Consider the following 20,313-nt stretch of genomic DNA (forward strand, 5'->3'; position numbering starts at 1 on the left):
ATTTTTGATAAACCCAAAGTGCACTTGCTCTTTTATCCAAAAATAAGAAAGTAATTCTTCAATTTACTTACTTACCCCTGTTGAGCTTTCTGGAAGAGTTCCCTTAGTACTGACTGCCGGAACTGGATAGGTAAACTGAAGGTTAAGTTATCTTCAATGAAAATCTTTACTACATCCTAGAACACAGACATAAAATTGCATCCAGTTCAAAAATTCTGGCAAAGTTTCTTTAAAAGTCTTTCCAAAAAGAAAAAAAGAGTCTTTCTATAATGGAAAACATATTGAAGAAAATCATGAAACTAGGAAAGAAAATCACCTTACTAGGAAAATCTTTTCTAAAACTTTAAAATTAGATTGAGGATAAAAACAGCCACCCCCCCCCAAATTCTGCCCTTTCAAGCTGAAGATCATGAACCAAAAATAAGAGGTAAAGGAAAAATCAATCAATCAGAAGCAATCCAGGTATATTATTAGAAGTTGTAAAAATTCAGGGTGCTGGGTGACTCAAGTCATGATCCTGGGGTCCTGGGATCAAGCCCTGCTCAGTGGGGAGTCTGTTTCTCCCTCTCCCTCTCTGCTCACTCACTTTCTCCTTCAAATAAATTTTTAAACCCTTAAAAAAAAGTTGTAAAAATTCTTCTCATCCACTTTAAACATAGGTTCATACAACAAACTTTTAAAAATATTAAAACAGTTAAAATAACTGAGCTGGAAAAAGCACACAAAGAAACAATTATAATAAATTTAAATGGTTTAAAATATAGTCATTAGTGAATTACAGAAAATACCTGTATCACTCCATACAGACTTTGTCTCAGCTCTTAATCAAGCAATTGAAGAGGAGAAGAAAGGAGTGATATCAAGCAATTTAAGAGAAGGGTTGAAAAGAGTGGTAACACATGGAGATAGGAAAGAGGATTTCTGGAAACATTTAAAGCTAATCAGCTGTCACCATCAAAAAAGTACTGACCAAGGTGGTTTCACAACTAGGGAGCAAGCACTGTCCATAGCAAAACATGAACAGTGTAGGCCTACACACAGGCAAGACAGCCTTTTCCCACATGCGAGAAGACACATTTTTTATAGCTGTTCAAATAACTATATTCATTCATTCATTCATTCACTCATTGGAGGTAGAGTGGGGAGAGGGAGAGAGAATCTCAAGTAGGCTCACTTAAGCTCACTCCCAGGGCAGTCAAATCATGGAACGCAGCTCAGATCCCACCAGCCCAGGGTCATGACCTGAGCGGAAATCAGAAGTTGGGATTTAATGGAGCTTAAGTGAGCCACCCAGGCACCACCAAATAACTACACAATCAGCACAAAAACTACAGAGTTTATATAAATAGAACCCTATTTTTAAAACCAAGCTAAATATGACTTCTACGATACTCCTGTATATATAACTGAAGTGATAAATTTCAGAGTTGTAATAAAATTGTGATTTTCTTCTTCCCAGCTACTCATTACAATACCTTCTGATTTATAAATGTTGGCTTTTCATTATATTCAGTTAACATATGCCTATCCATGAGTACTATTTCTAAGGTCTTGTTTACAAAGGTTTACCATCCCAGAGAGTTCCCTAAGATTCTGAATCTTACCGTAACTGATTTCCACCCTCCATAAGCCTGTACTAGGGATATATAACTAAAAGATGTCTATACAAATCCATCTGTATCTAATCTGTCCTTAAGAAAGTTTAGTTTTCTTCCCCAAGGCAAAGCAGAATTTGAAAAGGGGGCAGAGGTGGGGGAGGAAGTACTATCCTGCTCTTATTTTCTGTGGGGGTAAAAAAAAAATCAATTCTATTTAAGAGTGAACTAAAAAGCTTGGCTGAGGGGCACCGGAGTATCTCAGTCAGTTAAACATCTGCCTTTGGCTCAGGATCCCAGGGCCCTGCTCAGTAGGGAGCCTGCTCCTCCCTCTCTCCTTTGCTTGTGCTCTATCTCTCATTCTCTCTCAAATAAATAAAATCTTTTTTAAAAAATTAATTTAATTTAAAAATAAAAAGCTCGGTTAAAAGCCTATTTGTGGAGACAAAACTAAAGATATGCTATAGCTTTGTCATTTCATGACTCCTGCTTTGAGCTAACATGAAGGCACTATTCATTTTCTAGAAAGAAAGCTTTCCAATAAAGATTTTAAAACTACAAATGCTAATTCCCAGTGATTTTCATTATAAAACTAAAAATATATACCCAAAGGAGACAATAAAAATCTCAAGACTAATTTAAGCCCTTTGCATGGGTAAAACTGAGGTAACAACCACACTCGTTGGTAAAGCAAGCTGTGTAAGAGACCATCCAAAACTACCAACACCACTTTGATCACTTTCTTCTTCAGTCTTAATATCTGCAGTGACTAACAAGGCTGGGCTATAAGGCCATACTTTTAAGTCAGACACAGGACTTAAGGGTCCACAAAACTAACAATTCTCTACTTTTAATTTAAAAAATTACAGAGTTTCTTTAAAAATTTACTTAAGGGGCATCTGGGTGGCTCAGCAGATTAAGCCTCTGCCTTCAGCTCAGGTCATGATCTCAGGGTCCTGGGATGAAGCCTTGCATCCGGCTCTCTGCTGCAGGGAGCCTGCTTCCCCCCTCTCTCTGCCTGCCTCTCTGCCTACTTGTGAGCTCTCTCTGTCAAATAAATAAAATCTTAAAAAAAAAAAAATTTACTTAATATGGGAAAATTCTTGACCTTTAAGAAAGGATATTATCAAAATGAGTCAATATTTGTATAAGGCACTGCTTAGTTTATAAACTATAACTTCTCAATTGATTCTCATAGGGAGCCTATGAAATGAGTTAACTATTACCACCATTTTAGAGGTCAATCTGTTTTACTTGCCCCAAATCATACAACTGATAAATGGTGATGCCAGATTTTGAACTCAGCTCTGTCTGGTTTCCAAAACTTTTCAACTACCCTATTACATCCCTATCATACATCTTACCTGATAGTTGCCAGATCTCAAACAAATATGAACTTGACTATATGGAGTCAATTGTTGAGATGTACTATCAGAAGAAGGTACAAGAACATCACATGCTTGACAATAGCCCGCTAACCGCTTCTCATCTATGGTACAATGAAGAGATAATGAACCTATCTGCAAAGTAAGAAGTATACATCATTATCCATCAATGTAACAAAAACAACAGTCTAGTACCCACTCAATGCATTTTAACAGTACAAGAAAATGCAATGGAAAATTCAGGGATGGAGGAACCATAAAAAATTAGCACGAGTTAGCAAACTAGTGTTCACAGGCCAAATCTGGCCTGTGGCCAATTTCTGTAGATCCCATGAGCTAAGAACCACATTTAAGGTTGTAAAGGAAAAAAACAAAAACAAAAAACACAGCAAAAAATGAGTATATGCAACATAAACTGAATATAGCCCACAAAGGCTGAAGTATCTATTATTTGGCCTTTTACAAAAGTTTGCTGATTCCTGGTTTAGTTTTCAGACCAACATACAAAAGGCAGATGTCATTACTCTAAGTAGATATGACAATTAAGATATTAGCAAAATGCTAATACTGTTAAAAAACAACTTAAGATACTTAAGAAAACATAAGAGGAGAACAAATCTGATGAATGCCTGGACAAAGGAAAATGGGAATTCCCGACAGGTCTAGAATAGATTTAAAGTAAATCTCTTGAACATTTAATCAATTTCTCTGACGAGGAGAGACTGAAATACGAATTTGTCTAGGCACCAAGCACATAAAAACCTAGTTATATACTTCAAAATGCAGTTGCCAGAATCATACAAATAAAAATGCAAGTGATAAACATGAAAAAGTTCACCCTTACTAAGAATTAAGGAAATGCAAATGTTTTAAAGTTACTGTTACTTCACCCAACCAAATTAGCAACTGAAAGGGAAAGAAAAAGGAAAAACACACTGCACTGCAGATGAGAGTACCGTGAGAGAAATTACCTGGAAAGCACCTTGGTTTTATGTTTCACAGCCTTTACAAATTTAGTAACCATTGACTTGATATTAAACCAAACAAAAACTTATGCTTGGAGACAGAAATATCATAGCTTTACAATAAATAAAAGTAGCAAACATAAATGCCCAAATATTAGGGAAATGAAGTAAATCACAGCTCATCTATACAGCAGAAGAGAATACATTTAAGTGTCTATCCAAAGACTTAGGCATGGTAACAATATGGTAAATATAGTCAGTCTAAGCTTATCCATATAAAAACAAAGAATGAAAATAGGAAGAAAATAAACTAAAATGACAACAGGGGTCATTTCTAAGCAGTAGTATTACAGAGTTTCAAAATGTTTTCAGTATTTTTTAAAACTTACCAAATGTACTACAATGAATACTTGTTTTTATTATCATCAGAAAAAGCTAAAAAATAGATGGACTTTTTAAGGACTGATTATCTTGTGCCTGTTATCACTATACTTACCTCTGCAATTAGTTCTTTGGTTCTAAAAAACTTCTCTCTGGCATTTTCATAGACAGCTGAATTCGTAGAGCCCTGCTGGAAGTAAGCTGCACCCAAATCATAACACACCTAAAATGGTAATGAAATTTGTTTAGTAACTTTTCATTTTTAAGAGCTAACAAAACACAAAATTTGTTTATCTCAGCAAAACACAGGTACATATATAAGAAAAAAAATTTCAGTGAGCAATGAAACAACGTTCTTAGTCACAAGCAACAGAATCCAGTGGACTGATTTAAGCAGAAAATAGATTTAACTCTTAAGATTTCAGGTGACCTTTAGAATTACTGGGCCAAAGAATCAGGCTTGGAAAACAAAAGGGGCAAGGGAGGCAAGAAACCAGATGAGAGCCCAAAGTGACCTAGTGAGCACTGCAGCCATCTCAACACTAGACTCCAAAGCTCTGAACACCCGTGGCCACCAGCACTACACAGAGAGCAGCAACAAGCTATACTCTTGCTAGGGCTGCCACTGGAAACTAGATGTTACTATCACCGTTGCTACGTCCACCATCATAATGGATTCTCTACCATCTCTACTTGTTTTATTTTTTTAAGACCCTATTTTAGAGAGAGAGAGAGCGCGCCAGGAGTGTGCACAAGTGGGGGAAGGGGCAGAGGGAGAGAATGACCGAAGTCAAAACCAAGAGTTTGACGCTTAACTGAGCCACCCAGGAGGCCCAATCTCCACTCTCTTTAAAGTGGGGAAGAGCAACTAAATGGCCAAAGTGAAATAGTAAGAAATTTGAACTATAAACAATAGGAAAAAAACAACAGGAAAAGTACTAATAGAATCTCTTTATTTCCTCAAGAACCTTTTTAAATTCATGCCTAGATTCACCAAATGCAGAACTCAAAGACTCAGATTATTGAACCCAACCTGAACATTTTCTGAACAGGAACAAGGCCCAGAAAGTGACAATGTCTGGTTACAGGCATATAACCAAGTACTGGCAGAGCCCAGGCTCAAATCCAGATCCCTACAGCTCCTTATATCCTGTTTCAAGTTTATTCTACACATCGCTGACAAATCTGAATTTTTTTTTTAAGGTTTATTTGAAGGAGGGAGAGGGAATCTCAAGCAGACTCTGTGCTGAGCATGCTGGGCTCAACCCACAACCTGGAGATCATGACCCAAGCAGAAAACATAGGTCAGACACTCAACCAACTGAACCACGCAGGCACCCAGACAGATCTTTCTTTAAAAAGTCTTCAAATGGGGCACCTGGGTGGCTCAGTGGGTTAAGCCTCTGCCTTCAGCTCAGGTCATGATCTCAGGGTCCTGGGATTGAGCCCCACATAGGGCTCTCTGCGCGACGGGGAGCTTATCTCCCCTTCTCTCTCTGCCTCCCTACTTGTGATGTCTTTCTCTGTCAAATAAATAAAATCTTAAAAAAAAAAAAAAAAAAAAAAAAAGTCTTCAAATTATTGCCCCAAGTAGGAGAAAGTTCAAATCCCTTGGCCTCATCATTAAGGATCTCAGAATCTAGATTAACTTCTCTCTCCAAATCTCTCACTCTCTTTGATTTCAACCACACCAGCCTTTTCATTTTCCCACCCATATCAGATCCTAGAAATAAACTTCATTCCACACCCTTTATTTCCATCTACACAAAACCAGCCTTAGCCAATGGGTACTTATGTCTCCTCTAAACTCCTAAGCTGTAACAGTCTGATATGCATTAGAACCATGATTTACTTTTATGCAATATATATATATATAGATAGACATATATATTCCATCTTCTTGAGCTAATCAGGATGAATTCTCCACCTCTAGGATACTGCTTTCCACTATTTAGTCCCCATTAAATGTCTGGCTGATTTTCATTCTAGAGTGCTTCCTCACACCTGGAGCAAAGGGGTGCTAAAGAAGTTTAAAAAAAAAAAAAAAAAAAAGGAAATGGATATACAGATATTTATACACATATGCACACATACATATTAGAGTTTCATGTAATTCCCCTTTCCAGATAGACAGAGTACAAGATACAAAAAAGGTATTTTTAAGTATAACTTTATTAACTAGCCATCAAAACAAGTTTTTAAAATTTTTTTAAGATTTTAAGTAATCTCTACACCCAAGGTGGAGCTCCAACTTAGTAACATGAGTCACATGCTCCACCAACTGAGCCAGCCAGGCACCTCCATTAAAACAAGTTTAAATTCTAGAAGCACGTGGTTGGCTCAGTATAGCATATGACTCCAGATCCCACGGACATGAGCTTGAACTCCCAATTAAAAAAATAAAACAAGTTTAAATTCTATAATCAAGAGGTAGTCAATAGGTTAAAAACAAAAAGCCTGATAATAAAGCAGTCCTAAAAGAAAGTAAATACTTTCAGATTTACAGGGGAATGAATGTAAAGATTTTTTCCTTTTAGGTCAGGTAAATTTTAGTAATACAAAGAATGCACTTTAAATATTACAATGCCAGGAAGTGAATATTGCTACTAATTTGCCATTCAAGACACAGAATCAGGACTCAGCTATGTAATTAAGAGAATATCTGATAGCTTACCTAGCACACTGAGATGTTTTGTTAAGAGTTCTGGTTTTCACGTTCTATCACCCAGTCTACGGTGAAAATCAGAAGTATTACCAATAATCTTTAAACAGACTCTCAGTGATTGTAAGATACTACGTACCAGAAGCCTTGCTACATGCAAGTTTCATTAACAATTTAAAGAAGTTACCAATTGTCAGTCCTCGCTACTCCTATTCCAACTATGACCTCCATCTCATCAGGCACTGAAAAACTGACTACCCTCAATTCTGTAACCAGCTAATCTGAAAAGGTACCCCGCAAATTATGGTTATTCCTGCCCATTTCAGAATGGGAAAGAGTGATTAAAGCAATCATGCAAGGGCACCTCGCTGGTACAGTGGGTAGGGCATGAGACTTACTCTCAGGGTGGTTGACCCCCACTTTGGGGGTAAAGTTTACTTTAATTTTTTAAAAATAAACTACTAAACTGTTGCGATTTTTTTCATTAATTATTTTTATTAAAATATATTGTATTATTCGCCCCAGGCATACAGGTCTGTGAATCATCAGGCTTACACATTTCACAGCAGTCATCATAGCACCTACCCTCCCCAATGTCCATAACTCAACCATCCTCTCCATACCCCTCCAACCCCCAGCAGCTCTGTTTGTTTCGTGAGATTAAGAGTCTCTTATGGTCTGTCTCCCGCCCGATCCCATCTTGTTTCATTATTCCCTTCTACCAAACTTTTTTAAAAAAGACGACAACATGCCAACCCACACAAAGAAAAGAACACAGAATATAAAATGCGCTATCCTCATGGCCCTCTTTAGGCGGTTCTCGAAAGTTTTAAAATTTCTATCATACTCAAGGTTCTGTGCTAAAAGTGAAGAAGGTGCGAAATACACATTAGAAAGAGACACCTCAGAAAGTTTACAATCCAACAGAGAAAAAGACAACATGAATACATAATTTCTCACATCAACTAAAACCTGTCAAAGGGATTAGAGCCCAGAGTTACAGAAAGCAGACAACCTTAAGATCCTTAAAAAACTAATTACTTTCTCCACGAGCCTACATTTTTCAAAGCATAGCATTTGTTTTGCAGGGGGGTTTTTTGATTTAATTATCTAATAATATAAATGAACTGTAAAATGAGTTGCATGCTCACTGCATTCTCAATATTTAAACTCTTGTTCCCTAAACACGACGGGGAAGCAATTTCAGAGGTGATAAAGCAAACAAAATTTCCCTTCCATTTCTTTTAGGAAAATTTAAGTCTTATAAAATTTACAAATTAAATACAATGCAAAAGGGTGCTGGGGCAGCTCAGTTGTTTAAGCATCTGCCTTTGGCTTAGGTTATGATCCCAGGGTCCTGGGATGGAGCCCAGAACGGGGCTCCCTGCTCAGTGGGAAATCTGCTTTTCCCTCTGCCTCTCCCATCTCCCCAAGGCCCCCCACTTGTGCATGTATTCATGCTCTCTCTCAAATAAAATCTTTCAAAAAATAAATATGATGCAAAGTTTTAAACAGCATCTTAATTCAAAATCAGAGAGACAAAGGCAGAAATTAATAACGCTAGAATGATCTCACGTAAGGTCTTCCAAAAATTTGCCACACATTGATTAAACACAGCTATAAATACCTGGCACTGCATCTCCTCGGTTCTGATTTTCAATCCAGCGGTAGAACTCTCCGTTTCTCCATTTACCATACCTGGCTCCACTGCCAATAAATCTAGTGTTCTCATCGTGTGGACATAAAGATCCTTGTTTAATTTAAGGGCTGCCTCTAGCACCAAAATAGAATCAGAAGCTTGCTCTTTTAGCTACAAGAATTCAATAAAAGAATTATTAAAATACAGAAATCACAGAAAATTAGCTAAAATATATTTACAGGATACTCAGTAGCTTGTCGTACTAAGCTATTAAAATTTTTTTTTAACACAGGAGTGCAATTAGATCTGTTGAGATTGTTATCTTAAATTTTAAAAAATACAGTAAAAGTTCCTATTTTGAAATTAGAAAATATGAAGTGGTAAGATTTTTTTTAATAGAAAATTGAAAGAAAAATGCTTTAAAAGATTTGTTTCCACTGATTTATTCCAGAAATATTTGTATGCATCACTGACAGCCATTTAGTAGGCATTAGAAACAAAATTAAAATAATGCAGGTTTTTTTCTTCCACATTCAAAACACTACAGAACATGTTAATTTTATACAGATATAGATACAGAAGGTTTCTTATCTTCCCTGCGTATCTCTGGCACACTGTAGGTGTTAAAGAATTACAGAGATAGGGGCGCCTGGGTGGCTCAGTGGTTAAAGCCTCTGCCTTCGGCTCAGGTCATGATCCCAGGGTCCTGGGATCGAGCCTCACATCGGACTCTCTGCTCAGCAGGGAGCCTGCCTCCTCCTCCTCTCTCTCTCTGCCTGCCTGTCTGCCTACTTGTGATCTGTCAAATAAAAAAAAAAATAAAAAAAAAAAAAAAAAAAAAAAAAAAAAAAAAAAGAATTACAGAGATCACTTTTTAATTATGGTAACTCCCATATTTCTACTTTTATATTAACTAGATTTAAGAAGTAACTGCTACATCTTCCTGACTGTAGAAGTAATTTTAAAATGTAAGTAATATGTACTTATTATAGAACTCTGGGAAATATTAAATATAAAAATATCACTAAAGGAGTGATTTCTCTAATCTCAAGTATCAGGACAATTCGACAAAAAATTGGTAAAGCACCACCATTAACACTGAAAAGCTATACAATTTACAATTATTACCAAACTATGTTCTAACAGGAAAAACCGAAACATCATTGCTTCTAGACCTTGCCAATCCTCATACACTTAAGGTTATAAGCAGCACGTGAACATACTCTGCCATGCAACCCGGAAATATGAAAGTGTAACTGATGCCAATACTCACTACTTTCAAAATATTTTCTGTTAGCTCTTTCTCCTGTTGCATCTGATTCATACTAAAAGAGAAAATGATTGAAAAGAATCAAATGTTACTCAAAGGACTATAAAGTCTAAGCATCAGAGCATTATTCAACGTGAGCTGGAATTGAAATAAAAATGTTTTTAATACTATTTCTTTTCATGCTTAAAGATAAATAAAAAAATAAAAACTCAGGCACCTGGGCAGTCAGTTGGTTAAGCATCCAACAACTTGATTTATGTCATGATCTCAGGGTCCTGGGATCTGTCCCTGAGTCAAGCTCAGGGCTAAGCAGGGAGTCTGAAGAATCTCTCCCTCCGCCCCTACCCCCATCTGCACACTCTAAAATAAATAAATCTTTAAAAAAATTAAATAAAAAAACCCACAAAAGCTCAATTATGATGCTTATTTAACCATTATTTTCCCATGTGCTTTGTGTTTAAAAAAATAATTCTCAATTTAAAACTAAAACTTACTGGCAGCAAAAGCTCATTTATGTCAAGATAGAAACTATGCTCTCGAGCCCCAAATTTGGGTAAACCACCTAAATTTTAAGTATTAGGTTTAAAACTCCACATACAGATAAATTCAGTAATTAATTTTCGGACTCCTATCAATTTTACATATTAAGACAATTTCTCCATGTACAGAACAAATACACCTTCACATAAATTTAATTATATGAAGAAATCTTAATACTCTGGAGCAGATGAGCTAACACCAAAGATGAAAGGCAAGATTCACAAAGTGTCCTCTCCTACCATCTTTCTAGAGCTCTCTATTCTAGATGTCCAGAGCCCTACCTGATTCTCTTACCCTTCCAACTCCTTCAAACCTACCTGGATGCAAGCCTTCTGCCCTCTGGGTTCTACTCTACACCTTCTGTACCACGGGTTTTTAAAAATTTGCAAGAAAAAAATTTTTTAACTCTGATGAAAAAAGTGCCAACAAAGGGTCATATCTGCCAACTTACACACTTAACTGAGGAGGTCCAGGTTTTGCCTGTTTGACAGGAAAACTACTTTGAACAATTGTCCTAATTGCCCTGAAGAAAAGACAAAAAAAAGAAAATTTAATATGTTATAAATGTTTATTTTTTCAAGTACTCCTTAGAACATTTGTATTATAAATTATCCCAAGTTTTAATTCAGATAAAAATTTCATAAATTATCCACATTTTTATCAGAATGCTCAACTATGCAGTTATCAATTTTCTCCACCATCAGACTCACAGTTTATAAGATCCTCTGAGAGACCTCTAGGTTATAGGGGACTCTTAAAAGCATACCCGAGGGGCACTTTAGTGGCTTAGTCAGTTGAGTGTCTGCCTTTGGCTCACGCCATGAGGGCCAGGGTCTTGGAGTAGAACCCCAATTCAGGCTCCCTGCTCAGTGGGGAGTCTGTTTCTTCCTCTGCCTCCTCCCTCCTCCCCAGCTTGTGCTCTCTCTGATAAATTAAAAAAAAAATCTTAAAAAAAAAAAAATCTTAAAAAAAAAAAAAAAAGCCATACCCTTGAAGGCCAGAGTGCAATTAAAAAGAGGCTGCCCAACACATTTTAGGTCTATGAAAAAATTTACCATCTGTTGTAGAGAAGGATAGCCATGGCCGTGGTTGGAGGTAAAGTGGCCAGATCCATGTCCACATGCTTTGTCCCAGGAGGAACTTTACTGATGCACAGCAATTCATTTAGTAGCATATTCAATACTGGAACAGACAAACTTAAAAGAAAGAAGTAAAAGGTTAATGTCTGCATAAGAGGCATAAAATGCACAATTCAGTATTTTCACTGAACATAATTAAAATGCTAAAGGACTAAATCCACGGGGCTATTTTATACACCTGTCTCAACAACTTACACAGAAATACTAAATTTCAAAGTATTTTTTAAATCTCATTATGAAAACAATTTAAACATACACAAAAGTACTAAGAATATAACGAACCAATATGTGCCATCATCTAGTTTCAACAATTATCAGCTGATGGCTAAACTGGTCTCATCTCTATTCCTACTTCCCTTCTTCCTATACTATTATGAAGTAAATTTTTAACATTAAATCATGTCTTCCTTAAATGTTTCAGAAAAGATCTCCAAAAAATTAACTGAATGGGGTGGGGGGGTGCCTGGCTGGCTTAGTTAGAAGAGCATGTGACTCCTGGTCTTGGGTTCATGAGTTTGAGCCCCACCTTGCATGCAGAGAGGACTTAAATAAAACTTTAAAAAATTAACATAGTCACAGTATTAATTTCACATCTAAAAAGTTTTCAGTTGCTTATCAAATATTCCATCAGTGTTCAATTTCCACCTGTATCATATACACCATACTTTCTTTGTACACATCACTCTCTCTTGATACACCTCCAGCCTATTAATACACCTCCAGCCTATTATCTTCCTCAGATTAAAGAATTCTTTCCTTTAATTCTAATGCTTGACGATGCAGAAGGGTAGTGAAAAAGTGTTTAAAGACTACCAATGAGAGCATAAACTAGTACAACTCTCTTGAAATGCAATCTGCCACTACACATCATGGGATTTAAAAATGTTTATACCACCTCAGTCAGCAATTTAATAATCTGTACTAAGGGCATAACCAAAAATTCAGATAAAATTTAAGGACAAAGATATTTAAGGCTCTGACTTATTAGAGTGAAAATGTAGAAATAAACTAAATATCAATGGAAGAACAGTTAATATATTCTCCACATGATGGAATTATCTCCAAAAAAACCAAAATGGGGAAATGTTCATGATATTGTTATTTGGGGAAAAGAGGGGCACTGGGGTGGCAGAGTCAGTTGGGCATCCGACTCTTGGTTTTCAGCTCAGGTCATGATCTCAGGGTTGTGGGATCTCGCTCAGAGCTCAGCGGGGAGTCTGCTTGAGATTCTCTCCCTCTCTGCCCACGAATTCCCTCTCTAAAATACATAAACATACACACAAACACATATATTTTAAAGATTTTATTTATTCATTTGACAGAGCTCACAAGTAGGCAGAGTGGCAGAGGGAGAGGAAGAAGCAGGCTCTCCACTGAGCAAGGAGCCCAGTTTGGGGCTGGATCCTACAACTCTGGGATTATGACCTGAGCCAAAGGCAGCAACTTAACCAACTAAGCCACCCAGGTACCCCTAAAATAAATCTTTAAATAAATAATATATATGTGTATATACATATATACATATATGTATATGTATATGGAGAGGGGTGCCTGGCTGGCTCAGTCAGCAGAACATCCAACTCTTGATCTTGGAGTCATGAGTTTGAGCTCCATGTCGGGTATAAAAATTACTTTAAAAAAAATTGGGAGAAAAACAACTAAAGTTACACAAAAATGTTAGAAATGCTTGTCTCCCCTCCACTATTATTTCCTTCCTAGTTTCTGAATTTTACAAAGTACTTTCTCTTTAAACTGTGAGAAAAAGGGGAGGAAAACAAGTTGTTTTCTAAGCATAGCCTTGACAGTACTTATTTGTTAAAATACAGGCATTGACTCTAAGATATTTTTAATAGTTTGGCAGCTACTGACTGATTTATGACCAGTAAAAAATAACTGATTTATTTAACAGCAAATCATCTATATTACATAACTATCATTAATTTTCATTCATTTTCTTCAGATACATAAAAATAGACTGAAACATTTAAAACTGTTTAGGTGTGGATTTTCCCTAGTCATCATATCAAGTAATAATGATAAACTAAGTCACTATGGGTAAGTCTACACTTCAAAAGGTGATTTAAATTCATCTAACATTCAAATATTTTATACCTTTTGAAAAAGAGTTGCGTATTTTACCAAGAAAATACAGAAAAATAATTTGCACTTTAAGGGCTGGTTATCATAAGCATACATAAGAAATAACCCAAAATATCTAAATAGTACTTCAAAAATAGACTTCTTTTAAATACTGTATACCTTTTCTCTAATATGTCTAAATCCCACTTCAAATGTGCAGCAACTTTAAGAGCAAGTAGTTTTAAAATACGATTTCTCTTGTTATCAGGCGGAGGTTGCACCTGGTTTTGCTCATTCACTGAAGGTTTGGAAGCCTGTTCCAAAAACTGAACAATAAGTTGAACTGGTGCAGGATCTAGGATGTAAAAAAAAAAAAAAAAAATCTTAAAAGTTTTAATTATGAAGATGCAAATGGTTTCCCTGTACTGGTTTTTGGCCACAAAAAGAACCCCAACAGCTGTGTAGTTGTAATAACTAAGGAATATGATTTCTAAGAAGTATGCTCGGGGATTACAGCAGAGAGAAAGGGCGGTAAGGAGAAAGTGCAGGAGACTGATGCAGAAGAAAACACCTGTAGAGTAAGAACATAATGGTTATAGGTTTCTAGATCAGCAAATAACCGATGTTAATTACAGGAAAGCCATGTCATCTTTAGAACTGTTTTAACAACGCAACCTGCATCAAGTTACCTCTGCACCGGTTCCCATCAATGCAAAACAGAAGATACTGGAGATTATGAAGGCTGAATTAAATGAGGTAACAGATGAGAAGCATTAAGCCTGGCACCCAGAAAGCACTCAGTAAGTGTATGAAAAGCAAAAAATTAAAATATAATATGATACAGGCAGGAAAACTGCCCGAGTGAAACCATTAACTTCTGGCAGAGTTGTCTCTATAGTTAAGCTGATGTAGACTTAGCAAGTTACATCTTTATGAACTTTAGGAGCAGAATACCTTTTCATGCCAGGACCTCTTTCCAGACACGCCTGGAGTTTTCCTCCTTCCCTAACAGCACTCATTAACTGGGATATTAATCCTGATCATCATTAAACAACCATGTTACAACTGTACAGCATTTCCTACTCTTGGGAGATTTTCTCCTTTTAATTCACAGCTCAACTGCGGAATATACAAATATATGGTTATCTATATGTATGTATGTGTGTATATATGTACGTGTGTATGTGTGTAGATGTATATATAATCGGTAAAATTCCCTCGCTGAGAAACAAAACATTTAAATAAGAACCTAAAATATAACGAATCAGCGTCAGGAGCAGCACCAAAACAGCAATCTCTCGCCCGCTCCAAATTGATCACAGGCCGGCGTTCTGCAGGGGTGTGTCCGAGCCAGCCTCCCCAGCCCCTGCAATCTTACACGACCATGTCGCAGATGCTAAAACCGCAATCAGTAAAAGGGCCAAGGGCGCGAGAGGCAGGAGGGCCTCGGTTTTGCGTTTTCAAGCCCTCCACGGCAGTGCCCCGGCTTTGGGATGCTGAATGCTTAGCGAGGGTGTCGGGCCACAACTCCACACGGGTTCACGCCTCCCGGGCCCGCAGCTTCGTGGCCGAGGAGATGCGGGTCCTGAGAGCCAGGCGGGCGGCGCCCGCGGCCGGGTCCCCGTCCCCTCGGGGTGCAGGCGCCGCGCTTACCCGGGCAGGGCTTGCGCAGATGTTTCTCCAACAGCGACTCCTCTAGCAGGAACTCGAACCAGCTGGTCTGCGGCGGGGTGCAGGGCCGGCTGGAGGTGGCCGCCTCCCGGTCCGCCGCCTCCGCGCTCATCCTGCCCCCGCCGCCGCTACCCCCAGGGACGCTTCCCGGCTCCAACCTGACACTCGGACGCGTGCCTCTGGCCTGTGATCTACGGAACCTCCCGCGGCGAAGCCACACTCAGTACGTCCTGGAAACCCACACAACTCAAAATGGCGACGCGGCCCAGCAGGAGCTGGGGAGCTTAAGCCCACCTCCTTACGCCACCGCCGCGCTACCGGACCAATCGCTGTTCGACTTGTCGAGATGGGGCGGGGCCAGCCCTTAGATCACGCCTCCTCCCCGGTTGCCTTGGAAGACTACTGGCAAAGAAGCTGGATCGCAGGTGGGCTTTCCCCCTTCCTTGAGAGATTACCAGTAAGAAAATGGAACAGCCTCATCCAGGATTACAGCGGCCGTCAATGTCCTCAAAAGACAGCGAAGACTACGCGTGTAAACTGTGATCCAGGCAAATCTTGTCTTCGGTGCCTTCAATTTCCCCTTTTCCATTTCCTAGATTTCCTCCCATTTAGGTGCGCTCGGTGGAGGCGCCCTCCTGGCTTGGGCACTAGCGTCCCTGACCATCCTTCCCCGAAAGATGACAGAATGATGCCCCACAGTGAGATCCAGCTTTTCTGTTACTTCTCAGGACTAGCTCTCAATATTTAGCGCTCAATTAATCCTTTTGATATCCCAGCTAGAGGTATTGTTAATCCCATTTTACATTTACCGCCATTCTGTAATGTGTTTTTTTTAATTAACAATTAAAATCTGGGGGACGCCTGGGTGGCTCAGTTGGTTGAGCAGCTGCCTTCGGCTCAGGTCATGATGCCAGGGTCCTGGGATCGAGTCCCACATCAGGCTCCTTGCTCGGCAGGGAGCCTGCTTCTCCCTCTACCTCTGCCTGACACTCTGTCTGCCTGTGCTTCCACGTGCTCTCTCTCTCTCTCTCTAACAAATAAATAAAATCTTTAAAAAAATAAAATAAAATAAAATCTGGGAAAGTGTATTCATAGATCATGCACACGCTCTGTGTAGAGTGCAAACTTGTCCAGGTTAAGCTGTTTAACCTCTCTGAACTTTAGTTTCCATATTTGTACCTAATCTTAGGGTTGATAAGAGAATTCAAAGCAGAGCTTGAGATAACACAGGTAAGTTAGATAATCAGGTAAATAAGATAATGCAAGTGAGCTTTTTAAGATTTTATTTATGAGAGAGAGAACACAAGGAGGGGACGGACAGAGGGAGAAGCAGCCTCCCCACTGAGCAGGGAGCCCCACAAGGGGCTCCATCCCAGGATGGATCATGCCCTGAGTCCAAGGCACAAGTTTAACCAACTAAGCCACCCTGGTGCCCCCAGTTAGGGTTTTTTAAGCAAGGCCTGACATTTAAAACATGCATGTTACCTGATCTCATATAGTGCTTTCTTTTTTGCGTATTATTTTCATACACGAGTCTAATTTTCTCCTATAACAAACTCACTATACACCTTTTAACCAATGAAGAAACTGAGGTTCCAGAGTTATTTGCCCAAGATTTCCCAACAAAGAAGGGCTGAGCCATGACTTTTGTGAACTTTCAGCTGGATCCAGGCTGCTTCCAACATGGGATAAGCAAGGATAAGATCAGTTGCTTATGGTCTTTTCCAGAATGAAGAAGGAAGGCATTCGTAAGTTTTAAGAAAAATAAATGGAAGTAACTCCTTCATAAGTGAAAGTGAATCAAAACAAAAACTTCAGTGGCAATCCTTGCCCTTTTCTTTTTTTCCTGCCCAATCCTCTTTCTGGGCTCTGTGCTGCTTCTCCTCTTTCCTTTTAGTGTTCCTGGGGTCCCATTCCTTGTCCTCTTCTCACTGTAAAAACCATCACTGGGTCACTACCCCCCAAATAGTGCAATTCTATTCCAGGCTCTAAAGAAATCATTCATATATTAGACTAATAAAACCATGAGGACTAAATTAATAAAATACAAGCAGGGAGATTAAACAGTCATTTTCATGGAAAATTTGGCGTGTTTTACTCACCAGCTAGGCATAAAAAGTTGAGGGGAGAAAGGACGGATCCCATATTCCTGACTCCATTGATAATGGTAGCTGACCTGTCTCTCCATCCTTTATCAGTATAGTGAATAGCTAAGAGAAAGTTTGAAATTCATGTTGAAAATGTTTGATTATGCACCTCCCGTTAGGTGTCAGAGTGGAAATGTCCAGAGGGTGCTAACTTTTGGACACGTGATTTGTATGCAGGAAAAAAAAAATTTAATAATAGTAGCCAATGCTCATTTGTGAACTCACTGTGGCGAAGATTTAAGCACACGGATTCATGCATTGTCTTATTCCATTCAGGCTGCTAAACAAGATACCATAAACTGCGGGGCGCCTGGTGGGCTCAGTCGTTAAGCTGCTGCTTTCAGCCCAGGTCATGACCCTAGGGTTCCTGGGATAGACCCCCGCATCTGGCTCCCCCTTCAGCAGGAAGCCTGCTTCTCCTCTCCCACTCCCCCTGCTTCTGTTCCCTCTCTCACTGTGTCTCTCTCTGTCAAATAAATAAAATCTTAAAAAATAAAAAAAAATTAAAAATTAAACATAAATAAAAAGATATCATAAACTGAAGGCCTTTTAAACAACAGAAATGTATTTCTCATGGTTCTGGAGGCTCAGAGTCCAAGATCAGGGTGCTACATGGTTGCATTCTAGTAACAGCTCTTCTGGGGGGCAGACTGCCAACTTCTCATTGTCTCCTCAACCGACAAAGCAGAAAGGAAGCCAATTCTTTCCTAAGGACATTAATCCTATCCAAGAAGTCTCCACCATTATGAACTCCTCTAATCCTAATTATTACCTAAAGGTCCTGCCTACTAATACCATCAGGTTAGGTGGTAGAGTTTCAACATTTCAACATATAAATCGGAGGAGCACAAACGTTCAATCCATAACATGCGTATTATCTCATTCAAGCCCTATGAGGTGGGTTTCACGATTATCTTCATTTTCAGGTGTTAAAACAGGCACAGAGAAATTTTAAAAACCGCTATTAAGTGCCAGATGCTAAGCATGAGTTTAAGCAGCATGATGGCAGAGATTAAAATCTTACCCTATGCACTATGTGTCTCTTTAATAAGAAAGGACCGAACAAAACAAAACAGTCCTATAGAAAACTGGGCTGTCAAGAAAATGCAATCTACAAAAGAAGATATTTGAATCCAAGTTAAACACTGAAGAAAATATTAGGCTCAATAAACAATGAGCAGAGTTTGAAAAGTACAATCAACACGATTGCAGATTCCAAATTGTAACTAACCTTTAAAAAAAAAAAAACACTTGCGGGCGCCTGGGTGGCTCAGTGGGTTAAGCCGCTGCCTTCGGCTCAGGTCATGATCTCAGGGTCCTGGGATCGAGTCCTGCATCGGGCTCCCTGCTCAGCAGGGAGCCTGCTTCCCTCTCTCTCTCTGCCTGCCTCTCTGTCTACTTGTGATCTCTCTCTGTCAAATAAATAAATAAAATCTTAAAAAAAAAAAAAAAACACTTTCTTGAGTTTTGGTGTAGTATCAAAGAAAAAAATCCACAATTATCTGAAAAGACTTAAAATATTCCTTTTTCTTTTTCTTTTCTTTAAGCTCTGAACCCAACATGGGTCTTGAATTTACATGTTATACCAACAAAGACAGCAAAAGCACCCCAAAATACTCCTTTTTTCAACTACATATCTATGTGAAGCTGGATTTTCTTCGTATATTTTTACCAAAAGGATGTATAGTATTCGAAAACAGAAGCAGATATGAGAACCCACTGTCTTCTGTTAGTTATACATGAAAGAGATTTGCAAGAATGTAAAACAAAGCCATCTCCTTATCAGAGTTTTAAATGAAAATAAATCATTTCGCATAAAAATTATGTCAACATATAACAGGCTTGTGATTTGTATTATTTTTATTTATTTATTTTAATTACAATTAACATACAGTGTTATATTAGTTTCAGGTATACAATGTAGTGATTCAACAGATTTTTAAAATTTAATTTAATTTTTGGTTTTTTTGGTTAAGATTTTAATTTATTTGACAGAGAGAGACACAGCGAGAGGAAACACAAGCTGGGGGAGTGGGAGAGGGAGAAGCAGGCTCCCCAATCCCCCAGCAGGGAGCCCCATGCAGGGCTGGATCCCAGGACCCCCAGATCACTACCCCAGCAGAAGGCAGACAGATGCTTAACGACTGCCCAGATTTTTATTTTTATTTTTAAACGAGTTTAGTATCCCCAGCTCCACTGGGCCACTCCACCATTTTAGATTGTGTGGATTTCTAGAATGTTCTAAGCCCAGCCTTGTTGCCTGGATTCATGAGGTTTTTAATTGAATTAAATATTTTTTTAAATTTCTCAGTTTTAATTTTTAATATGGTAAATATCAATAAACATAAATCACAAATAAAGACCTTATTTATCACTTACGAACCAGAGTATTTTATTTATATGTTATATATAAAATATACATATTTATATATATTATATAATATATCATATTTATATATATTTATATATTATTTATGCACAGAACTGTGCAAAGTATTTTTTTAAGATTATTTATTTATTTATTTGACAGACAGAGATCACAAGGAGGCAGAAAGGCAGGCAGAGAGAGAGAGAGGAGGAAGCAGGCTCCCTGCAGAGCAGAAAGCCCAATGTGGAGCTCAATTCCAGGACCCCGAGATCATGACCTGAGCCCAAGGCAGAGGCTTTAACCCACTGAGCCACTCAGGCACCCCTGTGCAGAGTATTTTACACACGCCATCTCAGTTTAGCCCCAACAACCCCACAATAAACAGGTTCCATTTGCAGTATTATGCCCATCTTATAGATGAGAAACCTGACTCTCAGGGGAGTTAAGTGACTTGCCCAGTATCACATACCTA

At 38.4% G+C, this 20,313-nt stretch overlaps 1 protein-coding gene across 3 annotated transcripts in view; it reads right to left on the minus strand.

Annotated features, from left to right (window-relative positions):
* Positions 1 to 15,602, minus strand: part of INTS8 (integrator complex subunit 8) — a 55,438-nt gene extending 39,836 nt beyond the window's left edge. The window contains exons 1-9 of one of the 3 annotated variants that reach the window (XM_032858671.1): positions 15,309 to 15,602; positions 13,836 to 14,010; positions 11,493 to 11,633; positions 10,889 to 10,960; positions 9,901 to 9,952; positions 8,616 to 8,798; positions 4,442 to 4,549; positions 2,960 to 3,115; positions 76 to 176 (exon numbers count right to left, since the gene is read on the minus strand). In XM_032858671.1, the coding sequence (XP_032714562.1) occupies positions 76 to 176; positions 2,960 to 3,115; positions 4,442 to 4,549; positions 8,616 to 8,798; positions 9,901 to 9,952; positions 10,889 to 10,960; positions 11,493 to 11,633; positions 13,836 to 14,010; positions 15,309 to 15,438 (1,118 nt within the window). In that variant the 5' untranslated portion in view covers positions 15,439 to 15,602. The remainder of the gene's footprint in view (positions 1 to 75; positions 177 to 2,959; positions 3,116 to 4,441; positions 4,550 to 8,615; positions 8,799 to 9,900; positions 9,953 to 10,888; positions 10,961 to 11,492; positions 11,634 to 13,835; positions 14,011 to 15,308) is intronic. The other 2 variants (XM_032858670.1, XM_032858672.1) reach the window with 2 other exon arrangements.
* Between the last annotated feature and the right edge of the window lie 4,711 nt (positions 15,603 to 20,313).

The sequence above is a fragment of the Lontra canadensis genome, unplaced genomic scaffold (assembly GCF_010015895.1).
Source record: "Lontra canadensis isolate GAN:19392208 unplaced genomic scaffold, GSC_riverotter_1.0 scaffold15, whole genome shotgun sequence".
Taxonomy (NCBI): Eukaryota; Metazoa; Chordata; class Mammalia; order Carnivora; family Mustelidae; genus Lontra; species Lontra canadensis.